Here is a 21,674-nt window from a genome sequence, read left to right as displayed (position 1 = left end):
GAGAACTGAAGGAATAAATAAATTTGGTAAAAACTTAAAATTTATGAAACTTCTTCTTACTATAGATTAGCTCATGAATTATAAACTTTTATTTATCATTTCTGATGTTTTCAATAGGTCATCTAAGTCAACTTAAGGTAAAATGTATAGTTGCTAAAGGTGAATATATTATCATTTACATAGCTCTTGGGTGAAGCTCTTCTTGAAGAGAGTTGGGATTCTCTTCTTCCAGTGGCAGGTCTCTATTACTCCATGGCTTGGGAAGCTCTGGGCTTGACATCTTCAACTTATCAATTGAAGTCTCTGACAAAGTCGGGGTAGGAGCAGCTGCGGGGGGAGGTGTAGTCACTGGGGTGACTGCTGGGGTATTAACAAGTGTGATGGCAGGCATATCATTTCCTAAAGGTTGTTTTAAAAAGAAAGAAAGAGTCAATATGAAGTCTACAGGAAGGCAAGATATGTTGTTTCAGATAGCCTTTAACATTTTGGCATACAAATGACAACAATGATTAATAATAATAATTAAGGCCCTTAATGGGAAAATCTCCAAATTAGTTTAGTAAAATACAAAAAAATAACCTTGAAAAGACTTCAGTTTCAACATTACCATGAACTTAAAACAATCTAAATGTCTACCAGATCATATACTTTAAAAAGTGGCAACCAAATCCTTAGTTTCCCTTCCAGCAAAAGTGATTTCCTAAAACTTAATCAGCAACAGCTATGTGTATACTAATCTACAAAGACTCTCATACAACAAACCATAATAGTTGCAAAAATTAAAACTGATTTATAGAAATAAAGTTTCTACCTTCTTCAGCCAATATTTCTTTCATGGGAAAAGCTACATCGTGATCTGAAACACTGGGAGAAGAATCTGGAGTTTTTACCAACACGTGCTCCTTAGGAGGTGATGAAGGCGAACGAGGAGGAGTTGGCTGTGGGGTAGCCAAAGGGGTACACACTCTTGCCTAAAATAAAAGATAAGTAGTGCTTTTAACTCCCAAGTAAGGGCAATTTGAGAAATAAAATGATCTCATTCAGAGTTACATAAAATTTAAATGGGTGGGGGGGTGAAAAATGGAGTCCTCTAGCTATTTGTTTCAGGACTAGCCTGAGGAAGCCTCAGACAATTGAAACAGCTCTACCTCAGAATTTGGCTCCCAAGAAATCTAAGGCTCCCTTATCTAATACAGAGAGGAAAACAGCTGAAGATCAACCCACACACAAGCTAGGTAAACCAAATAACAAAAAGAAAGCATTTTAACTAATTAATACAGTATCAAAAATCAACCTTTTAGTACAAAAGAACAGAGCTTATGAAAAGCAATGGAAGGATAAGAAGAAGTAGGGGGAAATGAAATGAAGACAATGTAGAGATGAAAAGTATTAGAGAAGGAAAAAGCAAAAAATTTAAAATCAATTTGTTAAATAGGTAATTCAAATAATTCAAAATCCAAAAAGATGATAGGGAAAATTAAGTCTCCTTTCTTATTGATGTCCTATCTAACTAGTTCCCATCCACAGAATTACCAGATACAACCTTGTCATTTTTTTATATCTAGAATTTTTTAAATTTTTATACAATTTTTATATGTCATACTAAATTTACAGTTATTACAAAATATTGGCTATAGTCCCACTTTAAAAAATTTAATTAAAATGCAGGTGATTTACAATGTTGTGTTAGTTTCAGGTATACAGAAAAGTGTTCAGATTTTTTTGCATTATAAAAAACCTTTTCAGCTTCTTTTCCATTATAGGTTATTGCAAGATACTGAATATAGCTCTTCATGCTATACAATAGGTCCTTGTTTATCTGTTTTATATATAGTAGCTTATATCTGCTAATCTGAAACTCCTAATTTGCCCTTCTCTACCTTTCCTCTTTGGTAACCATAAGTTTGTTTTCTATATTTGTAACTCCTCTGTTTATAAGTTCATTTGCAACTTTTTAGATTCCACATATAAATCACATCACAGGATATTTGTCTTTCTCTTTCTGACTTCACTCAGTATGATAATCCCTAGGTCCATCCATGTTGCTGGAAATGGCAACTTTGTTCTTTTTAATGCCTGAATGTCTAAATAGTATTCCATTGTACATATAAATCACATGTTTATCCATTCATCTGTTGACGGACACTTAGGTTATTCCCATAGCTTGGCAAGTATAAATAATACTGCTGTGAATACTGGGGTGCATGTATCTTTTCAAATTAGTGTTTTTAGTTTTTCTGAATATATACCCAAAAGTGAAACTGCTGGGTCACATGGTAGTTCTATTTTTAGCTTTTTGAGACTTGAGTCATTCATGTTCTTGTTGTTTAGTCGCTCACTCATATCCGACTCTGACCCCATGAACTGGGCTCCTCCAGGCTCCTCTGTCCATGATATTTTCTGGGCAAGATTATTGGAGTGGCTTGCCATTTTCCTCTCCAGGGGATCTTTCCAACCCAGGGATCGAACCTGTGTCTCCACGTCTCCTCTACTGCAGGCAGATGTTTTACCGTTGAGCCACCAAGGAAGCCCAAGTCATTTCATATATATACATATGGAATATCTTTCCTTTTCTCCTTTGCTTTTTGCTTCTCTTATTTCACAGTTATTTGTAAGGCCTCCCCAGACAGCCATTTTGCTTTTTTGCATTTCTCTTCCGTGGGGATGGAATTGATCCCTGTCTCCTGTACAACGTCACAAACCTCAGTCCATAGTTCATCAGGACTCTGTCTATCAGATCTAGTCCCTTAAATCTATTTCTCACTTCTGTATAATAATAAGGGATTTGATTTAGGTTATACCTGAATAGTCTAGCAGTTTTCCCTACTTTCTTCAATTTAAGTCTGAATTTGGCAATAAGGAGTTCATGATCTGAGCCACAGTCAGCTCCCAGTCTTGTTTTTGCCGACTGTATAGACCTACTAATCTCTCGCTGCAAAGAATATTATCAGTCTGATTTTGGTATTGACCATCTGGTGACATCCATGTGTAGAGTCTTCTCTTGTGTTGTTGGAAAAGGGTGTTTGCTATGACCAGTGTGTTCTCATGGCAAAACACTATTAGCCTTTGCTCTGCTTCATTCCGTATTCCAAGGCCAAATTTGCCTGTTACTCCAGGTGTTTCTTGACTTCCTACTTTTGCATTCCAGTCCCCTATAATGAAAAGGACATCTTTTTTGGGTGTTAGCTCTAAAAGGTCTTGTAGGTCTTCACAGAACCATTCAACTTCAGTTTCTTCAGCATTACTGGTCGGGGCATAGGCTTGGATTACTGTGATATTGAATGGTTTGCCTTGGAAACGAACAGAGATCATTCTGTCGTTTTTGAGATTGCATCCAAGTACTGCATTTCGCACTCTTTTGTTGACCATGATGGCTACTCCATTTCTTCTTAGGGATTCCTGCCCAAATTCACCCATTCCAGTCCATTTAAGTTCGCTGATTCTTAGAATGTCGACGTTCACTCTTGCCATCTCTTGTTTGATCGCTTCCAATTTGCCTTGATTCATGGACCTGACATTCCAGGTTCCTATGCAATATTGCTCTTTACAGCATTGGACCTTGATTCTATCGTCAGTCACATCCACAACTGGGTATTATTTTTAGGATAGCAAGGAGAGATAAGAAAGCCTTCCTCAGAGATAAATGCAAAGAAATAAAGGAAAACAACAGAATGGGAAAGTCTAGAAATTTCTTCAAGAAAATTAGAGATACCAAGGGAACATTTCATGCAAAGATGGGCTCGATAAAGGACAGAAATGGTATGGACCTAACAGAAGTAGAAGATATTAAGAAGAGGTGGCAAGAATACACAGAAGAACTGTACAAAAAAGATCTTCAAGACAAAGATAATCACTCACCTAGAGCCAGACATCCTGGTATGTGAAGTCAAGTGGGCCTTAGAAGGCATCACTATGAACAAAGCTAGTGGAGGGGATGGAATTCCAGTTGAGCTATTTCAAATCCTGAAAGATGATGTTGTGAAAGTGCTGCACTCAATATGCCAGCAAATTTGGAAAACTCAGCAATGGCCACAGGACTGGAAAAGGTCAGTTTTCATTCCAATTCCAAAGAAAGGCAATGCCAAAGAATGCTCAAACTACCACACAATTGCACTCATCTCACATGCTAGTAAAGTAATGCTCAAAATTCTCCAAGCCAGGCTTCAGCAATACGTGAACCATGAACTTCCAGATGTTCAAGCTGGTTTTAGAAAAGGTACAGGAACCAAAGATCAAATTGCCAACAACCAATGGATCATTGAAAAAGCAAGAGAGTTCCAGATAAACATCTACTTATGTTTATTGACTATACCAAAGCCTTTGACTGTGTGGATGACAATCAACTGTGGAAAATTCTGAAAGAGATGGGAATACCAGACCACCTGGCCTGCCTCTTGAGAAACCTATATGCAGGTCAGGAAGCAACAGTTAGAACTGGACATGGAACAACAGACTGGTTCCAAATAGGAAAAGGAGTGTGTCGAAGCTGTATATTGTCATCCTGCTTATTAAACTTATATGCAGAGTACATTATGAGAAACGCTGGGCTGGAAGAAGCACAAGCTGGAATCAAGATTGCCAGGAGAAATATCAATCACCTCAGATATGCAGATGACACCACCGTTATGGCAGAAAGTGAAGAGGAACTAAAAAGCCTCTTGATGAAAGCGAAAGAGGAGAGTGAAAAAGTTGGCTTAAAGCTCAACATTCAGAAAACGAAGATCATGGCATCTGGTCCCATCATTTCATGGGAAATAGGTGGGGAAACAGTGGAAACATTGTCAGACTTTATTTTGGGGGGCCACAAAATCACTGCAGATGGTGATTGCAGCCATGGAATTTAAAAAAGCTTACTCCTTGGAAGGAAAGTTATGACCAACCTAGATAACATATTGAAAAGCAGAGACATTACTTTGCCAACAAAAGTCTGTCTAGTCAAGGCTATGGTTTTTCCAGTGGTCATGTATGGATGTGAGAGTTGGACTGTGAAGAAAGCTGAGCGCTGAAGTATTGATGCTTTTGAACTGTGGTGTTGGAGAAGACTCTTGAGAGTCCTTGGACTTAAGTAGATCCACCAGTACATCCTAAAGGAGATCAGTCCTGGGTGTTCATAGGAAGGGCTGATGCTGAGGCTGAAACTCTAATACTTTAGCCACTTCATGCGAAGAGTTGACTCATTGGAAAAGACCCTGATGGTGGGAGGGATTAGGGGCAGGAGGAGAAGAGGATGACAGAGGATGAGATGGCTGGATGGCATCACTGACTCGATGCACAAGAGTTTGGGTGAACTCTGGGAGTTGGTGATGGACAGGGAGGCCTGGCGTGCTGTGATTCATGGGGTCGCAAAGAGTTGGACACAACTGAGCTACTGAACTGAACTATATCACGAGATTTAAAAACCAGAATACAGAAAGCCTTGTGTGTTTTTTAGAGTCGGGTGGGGAATTTTGGGGGATCATATGAGTCGGACACGACTGAGTGACTGAACTGTCTGACTGACTGACATACAGAATAAATTCTCAGAGGTGGGACTGCTTGATTAATGGGCTAACAGAATTCTTAATTTGAATACATATTGCCAAATTTCCTTTTAAAGAGTGTCATTTTACACTAACAGAAGGTATGAGAATTTATGCTTCCCAAAGTTTTGCTGAACAATGGCATTAATCAGACTTCGAGTTTTTCCAATCTGATTTGTAAAAATGAAATTTCAATGATTTATGATTTTTTTTTTTACTATCAGTGAGACTAACCACCTTCAGCTTTGTATGTCCTTTTGCTTTGTGAACTGTCTACACGTCTTTTCCCTATTTTCTATTTGTCTTTCCCTTTCTAAAACATACTTTTATAGTGTGGTGATTGGTCTTCATTGTGTATTTTGAGTTGCAAATTGATACATAATTTAAAAATCATGAATCATACTAAAAATTCTATCACACTGAGAATTCCCTGGCTGTCCAGTGGTTAAAACTTGGTGCTTTCACTGCTGGGGCCCTTATTTGATTTCTGATTGAGGAACTAAGATCCCATAAGCCTTGTGATGCAGAAAAAAGAAAAAAAATTCCATAGCATTGCTTAACATTTTGCATATTCTTAGCTTTGTTTTTTAAGTGAAAGAAATATATTATATGTTTTATTCTTCTTTACTGCATAAGCCAATAGCATAAGAGTGCTGTTCTCAAATATAATGCTACTGAGTCATTATCATGAGAAATTTAAAGATATTCTACTAGCCTTGGTAATGGGTAATAATGATCAACAATTAGTTATTGAGTATTTACCAAGTTCTAGGCACTAGGTTAGTGCTTTCATACATCATTGCATTGAATCTTCCACAAAATCTTGTATTATGGCTCAACAAGATACAGTATCATAAAGATGTCAATTCTTCCCCAAATTAAACCAACCAAAACTGAATTAATTCTCACAAAAATCCCAGCAAAATATTTCACAGTACTTGAAAACTAATTTAAAATATTTATCAAAGATTAAAAGGCAAAAGAAGTCATGACAATTCTTAAGGAACAATACGCTAATGGGAGAAGAGAACTTGGCCTCTTTAACATTCAGAAAGCAGATTTTGGTAAAGCTGTCATTATTTAAACTCTAAAATTTTATCTCTAGTATAAAGTAGATCTCAAAACTAGAGTAACAGAACTGAGGGTTCAAATTCAGATCTTCCTAGCTCCAAAGTTCACGCTCTTAACAACTACATATATTTCCGATTTATACTGAGTTTTCTATGTTTTTTCACTAAATTACCCTCATAAAAATATATCCAATATATGGACAGAAGATAAAATTAATTAGTATAGGCAGAATCATAACCCTGGCAACATCTGTACTATACACATTACTGATGAGTTAATAAATAAAGCATAGAACAAAACTATGTATCAAATTTCTGGCATACTAATAACACTGCCTCTTGAAAAATCTGTATGCAGGTCAGGAAGCAGTAGTTAGAACTGGACATGGAACAACAGACTGGTTCCAAATAGGAAAAGGAGGACGTCAAGGCTGTATATTGTCACCCTGCTTATTTAACTTATATGCAGAGTACATCATGAGAAACGCTGGACTGGAAGAAACACAAGCTGGAATCAAGATTGCCAGGAGAAATATCACTAACCTCAGATATGCAGATGACACCACCGTTATGGCAGAAATTGAAGAGGAACTAAAAAGTCTTTTGATGAAAGTGAAAGTGGAGAGTGAAAAAGTTGGCATAAAGCTCAACATTCAGAAAACAAAGATCATGGCATCTGGTCCCATCACTTCATGGGAAATAGATGGGAAATAGTGGAAACAGTGTCAGACTTTACTTTGGGGGGGCCACAAAATCACTGCAGATGGTGATTGCAGCCATGAAATTAAAAGACGCTTACTCCTTTGAAGAAAAGTTATGACCAACCTAGATAGTATATTCAAAAGCAGAAACATTACTTTGCCGACCAAGGTCTGTCTACTCAAGGCTATGGTTTTTCCTGTGGTCATGTATGGATGTGAGAGTTAGACTGTGAAGAAGGCTGAGTGCCAAAGAATTGATGCTTCTGAACTGTGGTGTTGGAGAAGACTCTTGAGAGTCCCTTGGACTGCAAGGAGATCCAACCAGTCCATTCTAAAGGAGATCAGCCATGGGTTTTCATTGGAAGGAATGATGCTAAAGCTGAAACTCCAGTACTTTGGCCACCTCATGTGAAGAGTTGACTCACTGGAAAAGACTCTGATGCTGGGAGGGATTGGGGGCAGGAGGAGAAGGGGACAACAGAGGATGAGATGGCTGGATGGCATCACTGACTCGATGGACGTGAGTCTGAGTGAACTCTGGGAGTTGGTGATGGACAGGGAGGCCTGGCGTGCTGCAATTCAGGGGGTCACAAAGAGTCGGACACGACTGAGCGACTGAACTGAACTGAACTGAATAACACTATACCAATTACCTGACATGAATTTCCATAAAATTCAAATATGTAACTTTATGTTTATACTTTAAATAAATCAGTTTAAATGTTTCACCAATATAAAACAATGTCTTTATTATCTACAGGATCAGAATTGACTATGAAGTTTTAAAGAGTTGGTAATACAGAGTACATTCTGGTTTTGCATAATTTCTTTTTTTTTTGGTTTAAAAATTTTTTTTATACAATTCTATAGGTTACTATCCATTTGCAGTTACTACAAAATACTGGCTATATTCCCTGTGTTATACAATACATCCTTTTATTAATTTTTTTAAATTTTAGTTAAAGGATTATTTTACAATATTGTGATGGTTTCTGCCATACATTAATATGAACTGGCCATAGGTATACATATGTCCCCTCCCTCTTGAACCTCCCTCTCCTCTCCTTCCCTGTCCCACCCCTGTAGGCTGTCACAAAGGACCGACCAGCTTTGAGTGCCTTGGTCATACAGCAAATTCCCACTGGCTATCTATTTTACATATGGTGATGCACAATGCATCCTTGAGCCTATCTTAAACCCAACAGTTTGCACCTCCCACTCTCCTACCTGGATACTTCCTCTCCTCCCTGCCCACTGGGAGTGGTTTTGTATAATTCCATCTTACTATAATAGATTAGAAACTCTATTTAACATAGAAAGTTTGATTAAACAGTAACAATGCTTAAAATATATTTTCTTTTAAAGATTAAAAATATCAGTTTATGTAAGAACCAAAAGCAATGCATGTGATTGTTAGCTATATCTTGAATTTAAAAAGAAAAAAGCTATAAGGATTCTTTTGGAACAACTGGAGAAATTCAAATATGGACTCTATATTATATAGTATTAACACATTGATGTTAAACTGGGGGGACATAATAATGGTATTTTGGATATGTAATAAAGAATCTTATTCTTAGGACATACTGCTGATGCTTTTAGAAGTAAAGTATCATGGTATCTACAACTGTCAAATGACTTTTAAAGAATATATAGGGACATCCTTGGTGGTCCAGTGGTTAAGAATTCACTTTCCAAGGGGACGAATGTTCAATACTCGGCCAAGGACCTAAGATCCCACATGCTGTGGAGCAGCTAAGCCTGTGCACCACAACTTGAGAGCCAGCACATCGCAACTGCTGAGTCCACGGGCTCTAGCCACAACAAGAGAAGTGCACGTGTTGCAATGAAGACCCAATGCAGCCAGAAAAAACAGAATATATAATACACAACATACAAAGACAAAGAAAAGGTGTCAAAATGTTACCAACTGGTAAATGTAGATAAAGCATACACAGCTGTTCACTGTATTATACTTTCTAAGATTTTAGAGTTTTTAAAATAAAATACAAGGGTAATTTTTATTGTAATCATAACTACAATAAACCAATCTCCACCACAAACTAAGATCTTATGACCCAATTTAAAATCTGTCCATTTTACTGTTTTTTAATAAAGATATTAAAAATTGTCCAGGATTTCAAGCCATGAAAAAGTCATACCTACCGGCAAGTGTGTTTCACTTGTTGACACATCTCCAGAAACACCTGTAACAACAGGATCTGGTTTCTTTGCTTCTCTGTCACCTAGCATGACAGCAATGGTCTCAGCAAGAACTTCATTCACAAAATGCCTGATCATGTCTGAATTCACAGGAACCCCAGCATCGACAAAAAGCTGGAGGGCACCACTGCTTGTTCCTTCCACTAGAAAATGAAAGAACTTTAGAATAAGTGTGAAAGAAACATGCTTGCATTCTAAGTCTTAATTCTTATAATTTTAGAGATGTGAACATATGTGTATGAGATGGTGTAACAAGGAATTAAATGAAAATACAAAATCTGCTTACTATGCAAGACAATAAGATGGAAACTCACACAATGAACATCGTCTCTAAAGAAACTAAACAGGGGAAGAAAACATTCAAATGAAAACTTACTTATATGGCCTCTTCCCTACCACTACAAAATTTAGTGATTAAAAAGGATTTGAAGCCACTTTAAAGGTTTTCATCTGAAAAAAAATCTATACACTTCCAAGAGAAAGGGATCAGGAAACTCTGTGATGGATCCTGACAAAACACAAGGACTACAGGGAGATATTTAGAGAAATGGCAGCTTCTTCATAAAAATGAAGAAAAACCTTACTTCCTTCTAGTTTCAGGTACATCCATTACTAACACTACAGATAATCCTCCTCAAACTTTTAACATAGTTTAGGGGCGTGATGTCAGCAGCTCTATAGGTATATTAATTTTCCAAATGGGTTGTAATTTTCACTTGTATGACTATAGGATGTCAGTAAAACGTCCTAAAGAGACTTTATCAGGCTTAAAGTGATTATATCGCTAAAGCTCTGTGTGGAAAACATGTAAACAGTGGTCAATACAACTTGATGGAAATATGACCTCTCAAAGAGTACTCCTTAATTAGTACAACTATGGCAGCATTACTCAGAATTCCCTAAAAGGTAGGTACAGATATCTTGGGATCACTTGTTGAGAGGTAAGTAATAACAATTTACTCTGGAGCTACCACAGCAAAGACTACCATAATCCCAAACCTAAATTCAAAAATATATGTCAATATGTCTCCTTTCCTGTAATTCCCTGTTTCGACATGATAAAAAATCAGAATATCTCTGTTATAAAACCTAAAAGCCCTACTCAAGCATAGGAAAACAAAAGTGAACATACATGCTTTTAAAGAAAACAGAACAGAATCTAAATACCCTCTATATTAGATCATCTTTTGTAGGAAACAAGGTATAAGGAAGGTTGAGAAGTGCTTGCAAATGAGACTCTCAACCAGGGCTGAACATTCTTGCAAACGAGATGTTCTGCCCAGTGTAGGGAATAAGGTATAAAGAAGGCTGAGAAGTGCTTGTAAACGAGACTCTCAACCATGGCTGAACATTCTTGCAAACGAGATGTTCAGCTAAGAATCCTCTGTTTGTTCCCGTGGGAAAAGAACATTTCTTGCATACAAGGATGTTTCTCTGATTCCTCAAAAGGAACAGACCCAGGGACAAAAGGGATTCTAAGTTGATAAGGAAGTTCCCCAAAACAAAGTCTTAGCTGCAGTAAATAAGTTAAGGTAAAGGTTATCTCGCCCCGCGCCTGCGCACTGTATAGTCGCTGAATTATGGTGTTTGGCAACTTGCCCTGTAGATTGTTGTGCAAAAGGATATAAAATAAAGCAGCTGTAAGAAGCAATGAGTTAAAATACAAAGATTCAAACCACTCTGCAGTGTTGGTGTTTCATTCCATCGCCAGCAATCTTTCCTTAAGGCGACAAAGCCTGTATTAGTTCACTGAAACCACCACCTGAGCCATGTGATGGACTGCGAAGAGGACCGTTACTAGCCTTGCTTTGCACTCTGGAGAATCCAAACACTCCAAAATATGCCATCAAGACATTCTGACCTAGCAATGAGGAAAAAGTATCTGGCAGTTTGGATAATATTCCTTAAAACTGGATGAATCTTTGGAGATACTTGTTTGCTTTCCTGGACTGGTCTCCTTGTCTTGGGATTGGTGAATACCATCTCCACAACTAGAATCTTGACCAAAAGCTATGGGAGTCCAACTGCCTGTTTCTCCAAGGCATATTTCATGGTGCTTTGCCTTCTCTTTAGCTTCTAGTTCTTTTTAATTTCAGTTTCATTTTGACTGACATTTTCCATCTGTTGCTTTTTCAACAGATTTTGAAATATTCTTGGAGCAATTATTTGGATAAATTGGTTTTGGTTTTCTTTAGGATTTGTATTCCTAGATGTCTTCTTTCAAAGAAGTCTCTTCTAACATGACAAAATGACTTTATCATTAGGTGTCAATCAAGCGTTAGGCTCTAAGGGAACTGATTACTGGCTAGATCTATCTCTTTCCTTTTGACTGCCCCTCTTCTCCTCTTGGTCACCTCTATCTCCTTCCTCCCTCTTCTCTTCTCTGTGTTACTCTGTGAACCTCTCTGATTGTTCCAGACTGTGGAGAGCACATAGGGAATTGATTACTAGCTAGATTCCTCTCTCCTCTTTTGATCCCCCCTCTTCTCTTTCTGGTCACCTCTATGCCCCCCTCCCTCTTCTCTTCTCCATGTAACTCTGTGAACCTCTCTGGGTGTCCCTCACTGTGGAGAATCTTTTCACCACTAACCTAGATGGTTTATCATCAGTGTTGTATGGTTGGAGAAGCCTTGAGGGTACTGTAAGAATAAGACTGAAAGCCAGAGGCAAGAGGCTTAAATCCAAAACTTGAGAACACCAGAAAACTCCTGACTCCAGGGAACATTAATTGACAAGAGCTCATCCAAAAGCCTCCATACCTACACTGACACCAACCTCCACCGAAGAGCCAACAAGTTTCAGAGCAAGACATACCAAGCTAATTCTCCAACAACGCAGGAACATAACCCTGAGCATTAAAATATAGGTGGCCAAAAGTCACACCAAACCCACAGACACCTCAAAACTCACTACTGGACACTTCCTTGCACTCCAGAGGGAAGAGATCCAGCTCCACCCACCAGAACACCAATGCAAGCTTCCCTAACCAGGAAACCTTGACAAGCCACTTGTCCAACCAAACCCACAGGGAGGAACCTCCACAATAAAGAGGAACCACAAACCTACAGCATACAGAAAGGCCAATCTAATCAAGATGAAAGGCAGAGAAATACTCAGTAGGTAAAGGAACATGATAAATGCCCACCAAACCAAACCAAAAAGGAGGAGATAGGGAGTCTACCTGAAAAGAATTCAGAATAATGATAGTAAAAATGATCCAAAATCTTTAAAACAAAGTACAGAAAAATAGTCTGGAGACAAGGATTGAAAAGATGTAAGAAAAGTTTAATAAGGACCTAGAAGAAATAAAAAAGAGTCACTCAATAATGAATAATGCAATAACTGAGAACAAAATACTCTGGAGGGAACCAACAGTAGAATAACTGAGGCAAAAGATAGGATAAGTGAGGCGGAAGATAGAATGGTAGAAATAAATGAATCAGAGAGGAAAAAGAAAAACGAATTAAAAGAAATGAGGACAACCTCAGACACCTCTGGGACAATATTAGACATCCCAACATTCAAATCATAGGAGTCCCAGAAGAAGAAGACAAAAAGAAAGGCCATGAGAAAATACTTGAGGAGATAACAGTTGAAAACTTCCCTAAAATGGGGAAGGAAATAGCCACCCAAGTCCAAGAAACCCAGAGAGTGCCAAACAGCATAAACCCAAGGCGAAACACCCCAAAACACATATTAATCAAATTAACAAAGATCAAACACAAAGAACAAATATTAAAAGCAGCAAGGGAAAAACAACAAATAACACACAAGGGGATTCCCATAAGGATTACAGTTGATCTTTCAATAGAAACTCTTCAGGCCAGGAGGGAATGGCAAGACATACTTAAAGTGATGAAAGAAAATAACCTACAGCTCAGAATTACTATACCCAGCAAGGATCTCATTCAAATATGAAGGAGAAATCAAAAGCTTTACAGACAAGCAAAGGCTCAGAGAATTCAGCACCACCAAACCAGTTCTTCAACAAATGCTAAAGGATCTTCTCTATACAGGAAACACAGAAAAGGTTTATAAACTCGAATCCCCCCAGAAAAGTAAATGGCAATGGGATTGTGCTGCTGCTGCTGCTGCTAAGTCACTTTAGTCATGTTCGACTCTGTGTGACCTCATAGACGGCAGCCCGCCAGGCTCCCCCATCCCTGGGATTCTCCAGGCAAGAACACTGGAGTGGGTTGCCATCGCCTTCTCAGAACGGGATCATACGTATCAATAATTACCTTAAATGTAAATGGGTTGACTGCCCCAACCAAAAGACAAAGACTGGCTAAATGGATGCAAATACAAGACTCCTACATATACTGTCTACAAGAGACCCACCTCAAAACAAGGGACACATACAGACTGAAAGCGAAGGGCTGGAAAAAGATATTTCACACGAATGGAGACCAAAAGAAAGCAGGAGTAGCGATACTCATATCAGATAAAATAGACTTTGAGATAAGGGCCGTGAAAAGAGACAAAGAAGGACACTACATAACGAACAAAGGATCAATCCAAGATGATATAACAATTATAAATATATATGCACTCAACATAGGAGCACCACAATACGTAGGGCAAATGCTAACAAGTATGAAAGGGGAAATTAACAGTAACACAATAATAGTGGGAGACTTTAATATTCCACTCACACCTATGGATAGATCAACTAAACAGAAAATTAGCAAGGAAACACAAACTTTAAATGATACAATGGACCAGTTAGACCTAATTGATATCCATAGGACATTTCACCCCCAAACAATGAATTTCACCTTTTTCTCAAGTGCCCATGGAACCTTCTCCAGGACAGATCATATCCTGGGCCATAAATCTAACCTTGATAAATTAAAAAAAACTGAAATCATTTCAAATATCTTTTCTGATCACAATGTGAAAAGATTAGATGTCAACTACAGGGAAAAAAAACTATTAAAAATACAAACATATGGAGGCTAAACACACTTCTGAATAACCACCAAATCACAGAAGAAATTTTAAAAAATCAAAATATGCACAGAAACAAATGAAAATGAAAACACAACAACCCAAAATCTATGAGATTCAGTAAAAGCAGTGCTAAGGGGAAGGTTCATAGCAATACAAGCTTACCTCAAGAAACAAGAGAAAAATCAAATAAATAACCTAACTATACCTAAAGCAACTAGAAAAAAAAAGAAATGAAGAACCCCAGGGTTAGTAGAAGGAAAGAAATCATAAAAATTAGAGCAGAAATAAATGAAAAAGAAACAAAGGAGACCATAGCAAAAATCAACAAAGCTAAAAGCTGGTTCTTTGAGAAGATAAATAAAATAGACAAACCATTAGCCAGCCTCATCAAAAAAAAAAAAAAAAAAAAAAGGGAGAAGAATCAAATCAACAAAATTAGAAATGAAAATGGAGAAATCAAAACAAACACAGAAATACAAAGGATCATAAGAGACTACTATCAGCAACTATATGCCAATAAACTGCGACAACTTGGAAGAAATGGACGAATTCTTAGAAAACTATAACTTTCCAAAACTGAACCAGGAAGAAATAGAATATCTTAACAGACCCATCATAACCATGAAAATCGAAACTGTAATCAGAAATCTTCCAGCAAACAAAAGCCTAGGACCAGACGGCTACACAGCTGAAATCTACCAAAAATTTAGAGAAGAGCTAACACCTATCCTACTCAAACTCTTCCAGAAATTGCAGAGGAAGGTAAACTTCCAAACTCATTCTATGAGGCCACCATCACCCTAATACCAAAACCAGACAAAGATGCCACAAAAAAAGAAAACTACAGACCAATATCACTGATGAACATAGATGCAAAAATCCTTAACAAAATTCTAGCAAACAGAAAAACAACATATTTAAAAGATCATACATCATGACCAAGAGGGCTTTATCCCAGGGATGCAAGGATTCTTCAATATTTGCAAATCAATCAATGTGATACACCACATTAACAAATTGAAAGATAAAAACCATATGATTATCTCAATAGATGCAGAGAAAGCCTTTGACAAAATTCAACATCCACTTATGATAAAAACCCTCTAGAAAGCAGACAGAGAAGGAACATGCCTCAACATAATAAAAGCCATATATAATAAACCCCCAGCAAACATTATCCTCAATGATGAAAAATTGAAAGCATTTCCCTAAAGTCAGGAACAAGACAAGGATGCCCACTCTCACCACTACTATTCAACATAGTTTTGGAAGTTTTAGCCACAGTAATCAGAGCAAGAAAAGAAATAAAAGGAATTCAGATTGGAAAAGAAGGAGTAAAACTTTCATTGTTTGCAGATGACATGATCCTCTACACAGAAAACCCTAAAGACTGCACCAGAAAATTACTAGAGCTAATCAATGAATATAGTAGAGTTGCAGGATATAAAGTTAACACACAAATTTCCCTAACATTCCTATACACTAACAATGAGAAAACAGAGAAATTAAGGAAACAATTCCATTCACCATTGCAACGAAAAGAATAAAATACTTAGGAATAAATCTACCTAAAGAAACAAAAGACCTATATAGAGAAAACTATAAAACACTGATGAAAGAAATCAAAGATGACACTAATAGATGGAGAAATATACCATGTTCATGGATCAGAAGAATCTTGATAGTGAAAATGAGTATATTAACCAAAGCAATTTATAGATTCAATGCAATCCCTATCAAGCTACCAACGGTATTTTTCACAGAATTAGAACAAATAATTTCACAATTTGTATGGAAGTTGAATAGCCAAAGCAATCTTGAGAAAGAAGAATGGAACTGGAGGAATCAACTTGCCTGACTTCAGACTATACTACAAAGGTAGAGTCATCAAGACAGTATGGTACTGGCACAAAGACAGAAATATAGATCCATGGAACAAAATAGAAAGCCCAGAGATAAATCCATGCACCTATGGACACCTTATCTTTGACAAGGAGGCAAGAATATACAATGGAGAAAATACAATCTCTTTAACAAGTGGAGCTATGGAAACTGGCCAACCACCTGTAAAAGAATAAAACTAGAACATTTTCTAACACCATACAGAAAAATAAACAAAATGGATTAAAGATCTAAATGTAAGACTAGAAACTACAAAATTCCTAGAGGAAAACATAGGCAAATATAAAATTCCTAGAGGAAAACAGAGGCAAAACACTCTCTGACATAAATCACAGCAGGATCCTCTATGAACCACCTCCCAGAGTAACGGAAATAAAAGCAAAAATAAACAAATCAGACCTAATTAAACTTAAAAGCTTTTGCACAACGAAGGAAATTATAAGCTAGGTGAAAAGACAGACTTCAGAATGGGAGGAAATAATAGCAAATGAAGCAATTGACAAAAATTGACAAAAAAAAACCTCAAAATCTCAAAAATATACAAGAAACTCCTGCAGCTCAATTCCAGAAAAATGAACAACCCAATCAAAAAGGGGGCCAAAAAACTAAACAGACATTTCTCCAAAGAAGACATACAGATGGCTAATGAACACATGAAAAGATGCTCAACATCACTCATTATCAGAGAACTGCAAATCAAAACCACAATGAGGTACCATTTCACGCCAGTCAGAATGGCTGCCATCAAAAAGTCTACAAACAATAAATGCTGGAGAGGGTGTGGAAAATTCTCACACTGTTGGTGGGAAAGCAAACTAGTACAGCCACTATGGAGAACAGTGTGGGGATTCCTTAAAAACTGGAAACAGAACTGCCATACGACCCAGCAATCCCAATACAGGGCATACACACCGAGGAAATCAGAATTGAAAGAGACACATGTACCCTGATGTTCATCGCAGCACTGTTTACAATAGCCAGGACATGGAAGCAACCTAGATGTCCATCAGCAGACAAATGGAGAAGAAAGCTGTGGTACATTTATACAAAGGAATATTACTCAGCTATTAAAAAGAATGCATTTGAATCAGTTCTAGTGAGGTGAATAAAACTGGAGCCTATATAAGGAGTGAAGTAAGTCAGAAAGAAAACCACCAACAGTATATTAATGCATTTGTATGGAGTTTAGAAAGATGGTAACAATGACCCTATATGTAAGACAGCAAAAGAGACACAGATGTAAAGAACAGACTTTTGGACTCTGGGAGAAATCGAGGGTGGGATGATTTCAGAGAATAGCATTGAAACATGTATATTACCATATGTGAAACAGATTGCAAGTCCAGGTTTGATGCATGAGACAGGGTGCTTAGGGCTGGAACACTGGGATGACCCTGAGGAATGGGATGGAGAGGGAGGTGGGAGGGGGGTTCAGGATGGGAAACACACATACACCCATGGCTGATTCATGTCAATGTACAGCAAAAACCACTATAATACTATAAAGTAACTAGCCTCCAATTAAAATAAATATATTAATTTTTTTAAGTTAGGCTCTAAATGAGAAAAACCCGTATTTATAAGTAATTTAAAAACTAGTGAGTGAGACAGATATACAAACCAATCATAATGCAATTTGATAGTTACTATAACAAAGATACACATACACAAAGTGCTACAGGAAATAACAGAGAGATTTAGGGGGAAGGGGACAGAGGTTGGTAGAATAATCTGAATGCTACAGTATGGAATAAGAACGTAAGGGAGAAATAACTTCCTCTACAGAGAACTGAGAAGTCATACTGAAAAGAAGAGGACTTTTATCTTTTGTCAACTAAGGACTACGTGATTTCTAGAATATATAAATTTGCGATGACTGAAGGTTTTGTCTTTTAATAACAGAAAAAGCTAAAAGATTCCACTTTACTTACCAATGTCAGAAGTCACTGGCTCACTGGCCTCACTGACTGAGACACTGACGTTAGCTGTGGCTTGCTGTTGGACTGGAAGGAGCCCAGAGATCATTCTTGACATTATTTCTTGTTCTACCCTGGGGGGAAAAAGTTAAGGATTCCTAAATTTAGTTCAAACATATAAATGATTAGAAATATCACCCTTAAAAATAACTGGTACCCATAGACACAAAAATCTACATGTGAAAGTAGTCTGAAAGCTGAACCTGGAAAAGAAAAAACTCAAAAATATCTCCTAGCAAAACACATGAAATCTCTGTGTTAAAGGTAGTTTATCAAATTAAAATCTTTCTGATCAGTCTAATGAAAAGTTTAGAAGACCTCATAAATTCAAAATAAGGTTAGGTCAATGACTACCTGGTATATCATACACCTAAAATGTTGGGGTCCCTACTCTGAAAGCACATATAAAACCCCAACAAGATCAAAGCTAGAAAAAATCAGCTACACTCTCTTCAAAGAAGTAAATATATATATTGCAACACAGGTAGTTTTCCTCTAAAAAGGGAAAAAATGTATTTTCAAGGTCATTATTACGAAGGGAAAGTAGGAGAGGAAAAGGAAAGGAAACACAATGGGAGACTGTTTCTGTACATTAGAGATGCTAACAGGCTTCTTAATTATTATTATTGTTATACAAGTAACAGACGTTCATTGAAGAAAAACCAGAGAAAACATAAAAGCTAAAAAAAAGAAAGAGCTCACTCACAATCTCAGAGTCAGGAATAAACAATGTTAATTAACAATTCGGTATTATTTTTCAATATTTTTCCCCTGCACATTCATTTTTGAGTGAGCTCTTCTAAACTATGGTTGCATCCCTGGTATCCTCCTTCATTTATGCACCAGTATGTTATTAATATCTTTCTATATCATTAAATATCCTTTTAAACCCAATCTTGCTAACCATATTAATAGTCAAGTGTATAGTTTATTCCATAACTTCTTTAAGGCTTCTCATAGGTACAAATAAGTATAAAAATAGAGTTCATTAGTTTACATACATAATATATACATAATAAAACAGTGCCTTGTTTGCAGTAAGCACTAAAATACAAATGATAAGTATTCTATGGCCTGCTGGTAGAACTAATTATTTCCTTAGGATAAATTTCTGGAAATGAACCACTGGATTAAAGAATGTGAACATTTTTAATGCTTTTGTCACTCAACAATAGTCTCTTTTGCCATAATAGACAGCCTAAGTACAAATATTCAAGAACAGAAATAATACCTCCAATAGTTAGTCAAACCCTCGGCATCACATTAGATAGTGTCCAGTGACTAGTACAGCAAAGAAAAAATTTAATAAACAAAAAAAGACAAGGAAGATATTCAACCAAAACTTAATACATTCTATTTATACTTGCTACTACAATTATGTTCACCCCAACAACACTATAAACTCACCACTGAATTAAGCTATTTTCCAATGTTTCTTTTCTCTGAATTACTTTATCCAGAGTATCAGTAGTGGGCTGAAAAGTAGAAGCAACTGGCGGAAATGGAGGGCCATTATATTTTGTAGAAACAGGTTTAACACTTCTATTAAACTCCAGAATTGGTTCAGAGTATTCTGAAATTTCATCACATTTTTCTTCTTCCTGGTAATAATTAAAAAAAGAACTATTTTATTCAAGTAACTGTTCAACACTTTCTGAATGACAAGTATAGGCAGGGAACTTAAATAGGTGAATTAACCAACACTTCTAAATTAATAAAGATCATTTTCTAATTTGGTGGTATCACATTATTTATAACACACACATTTGTCATATAAATCACACTGAAGAAACTCTAATTATACAATTATTTTGTCTTTTTAAACCCAATATTCATTTTAAATAGTCAAAAGCAAACTAGAGAACTTGGTTATTCCTGCATAAAACATTACTAACATTTCCCCCTATATATTTATTAATTTATTATCATTGTAAAATTGATACTTCCAAATATTGCTGTTACTCTTATGGAACATATAGTGGAGGACAAAGGAACCTGGTGTGCTATGAGACCCATGGGGTCTCAAAGAGTTGGACATGACTTAGCAACTGAACAGCAAAAATGCAGTTAGGTTATTTTACACATTAATTGTGCCAGCACATCAGGATCCAGTGTTATTTCCAGAATTTTTAAACTTTCTCTTATGAAAAATATACATGTTTATACACATTTAAAGCTAAAAAAAAAAGCACTATATATAAATGACAAGAATCCCACCTACCTGTTCCCCCACTTTAAAATTACCAACTCATGACCAGCTCTATGTCATCTATACTTCCCCCATCCACTTTCTCCTTCACAGATCATTTTGAAGTAAATCACAGATATCATATCATTTTATCTGTAAATAATCCAGTATGTATCTCACAAAAAGTTAAGGATCTTTAAAAAGTGTAACTCAATAATATTCTCCTATTGAAAAATGAAGTTCACAGCTATTAGAGTGGCAGAGCAAGGGTAGACACACTCCTCTTTGAAGTCCAAATTCTTTGCTATTTCTATGTTTCTTTCACTTGTACATTGAACAGCTGTCTAATGTCACTTCTACACATTAGGAACATAAAGATAAATAATATTCTTGCCTTCAAGACATTCATGTGGAGCTCACAAGAGAAAACATACCAGTGAGCAAGTAACATTAATATATTATATATCTCTTAATATTTAAAATAAGGTTTTATTTTATGATCAACAAAGCTAGTCTTAGTTCGGAAAGTCTAAGAAACACGAACAAATGTCTTCTTGAAAGTCTACTGACACGTCATTGTTCAAGTAGTCACTATGTTCTATGATCTTTTCTCCCATCCTTTATATAGGTTGGTGCAAAAAGTAATTGTGGTTTCAGGGCCTGAATTTTACATCATTCTAATTAGGCTCAAACACATCTTTACTAATCAAAATAGAAACCCTTATAATCAATACATTTTGCCAATAAGTTGGTTTATTTCTCTAGCATATTCAAAAACCTCTTGGAAAGCATTCTCTGCCTCCTGCTGGTTGCAGAAGCATTTTCCCTGCAAAAAGTTGTCTAGATGCTTGAAGAAGTAGTCGTTGGTTGAGGAGAGGTCAGGTGAATACAGCAGATGAGGCAAAACTTCATAGACCAATTCATTCAATTTTTGAAGCACTGGTTGTGTGATGTGTGGTCAGGTGTTGTTGTGGAGAAGAACTGGACCCTTTCTGTTGACTAATGCTGGTTGCAGGCATTGCAGTCTTTGGTGTATTCTCATCAGTTTGCTGAGGATACTTCTCAGACGTACTGGTTTTGCCAGGATTCAGAGAGCTATAATGGATCAGACCAGCAGCAGATCACCCAACAGTGACCATGAC

The 21,674-nt window shown here is 36.8% G+C and overlaps 1 protein-coding gene across 10 annotated transcripts in view; it reads right to left on the bottom strand.

The window, feature by feature from the left end:
- The window catches only part of KIAA0586 (KIAA0586 ortholog), a 138,530-nt gene that overhangs the window by 71,937 nt on the left and 44,919 nt on the right, over positions 1 to 21,674 (bottom strand). For all 10 annotated transcript variants that reach the window (XM_012181727.3, XM_012181729.3, XM_012181728.4 and 7 more), the window contains 5 exons: positions 19,752 to 19,945; positions 18,300 to 18,418; positions 9,457 to 9,656; positions 812 to 971; positions 180 to 399 (listed from right to left, as the gene is read on the bottom strand). In XM_012181727.3, the coding sequence (XP_012037117.2) occupies positions 180 to 399; positions 812 to 971; positions 9,457 to 9,656; positions 18,300 to 18,418; positions 19,752 to 19,945 (893 nt within the window). The remainder of the gene's footprint in view (positions 1 to 179; positions 400 to 811; positions 972 to 9,456; positions 9,657 to 18,299; positions 18,419 to 19,751; positions 19,946 to 21,674) is intronic.

Source organism: Ovis aries, chromosome 7, assembly GCF_016772045.2.
Source record: "Ovis aries strain OAR_USU_Benz2616 breed Rambouillet chromosome 7, ARS-UI_Ramb_v3.0, whole genome shotgun sequence".
In the NCBI taxonomy this organism is placed as follows: domain Eukaryota; kingdom Metazoa; phylum Chordata; class Mammalia; order Artiodactyla; family Bovidae; genus Ovis; species Ovis aries.
Note: the sequence above shows the minus strand (reverse complement) of the source record. Positions and strands in the feature narration are given on the sequence as shown.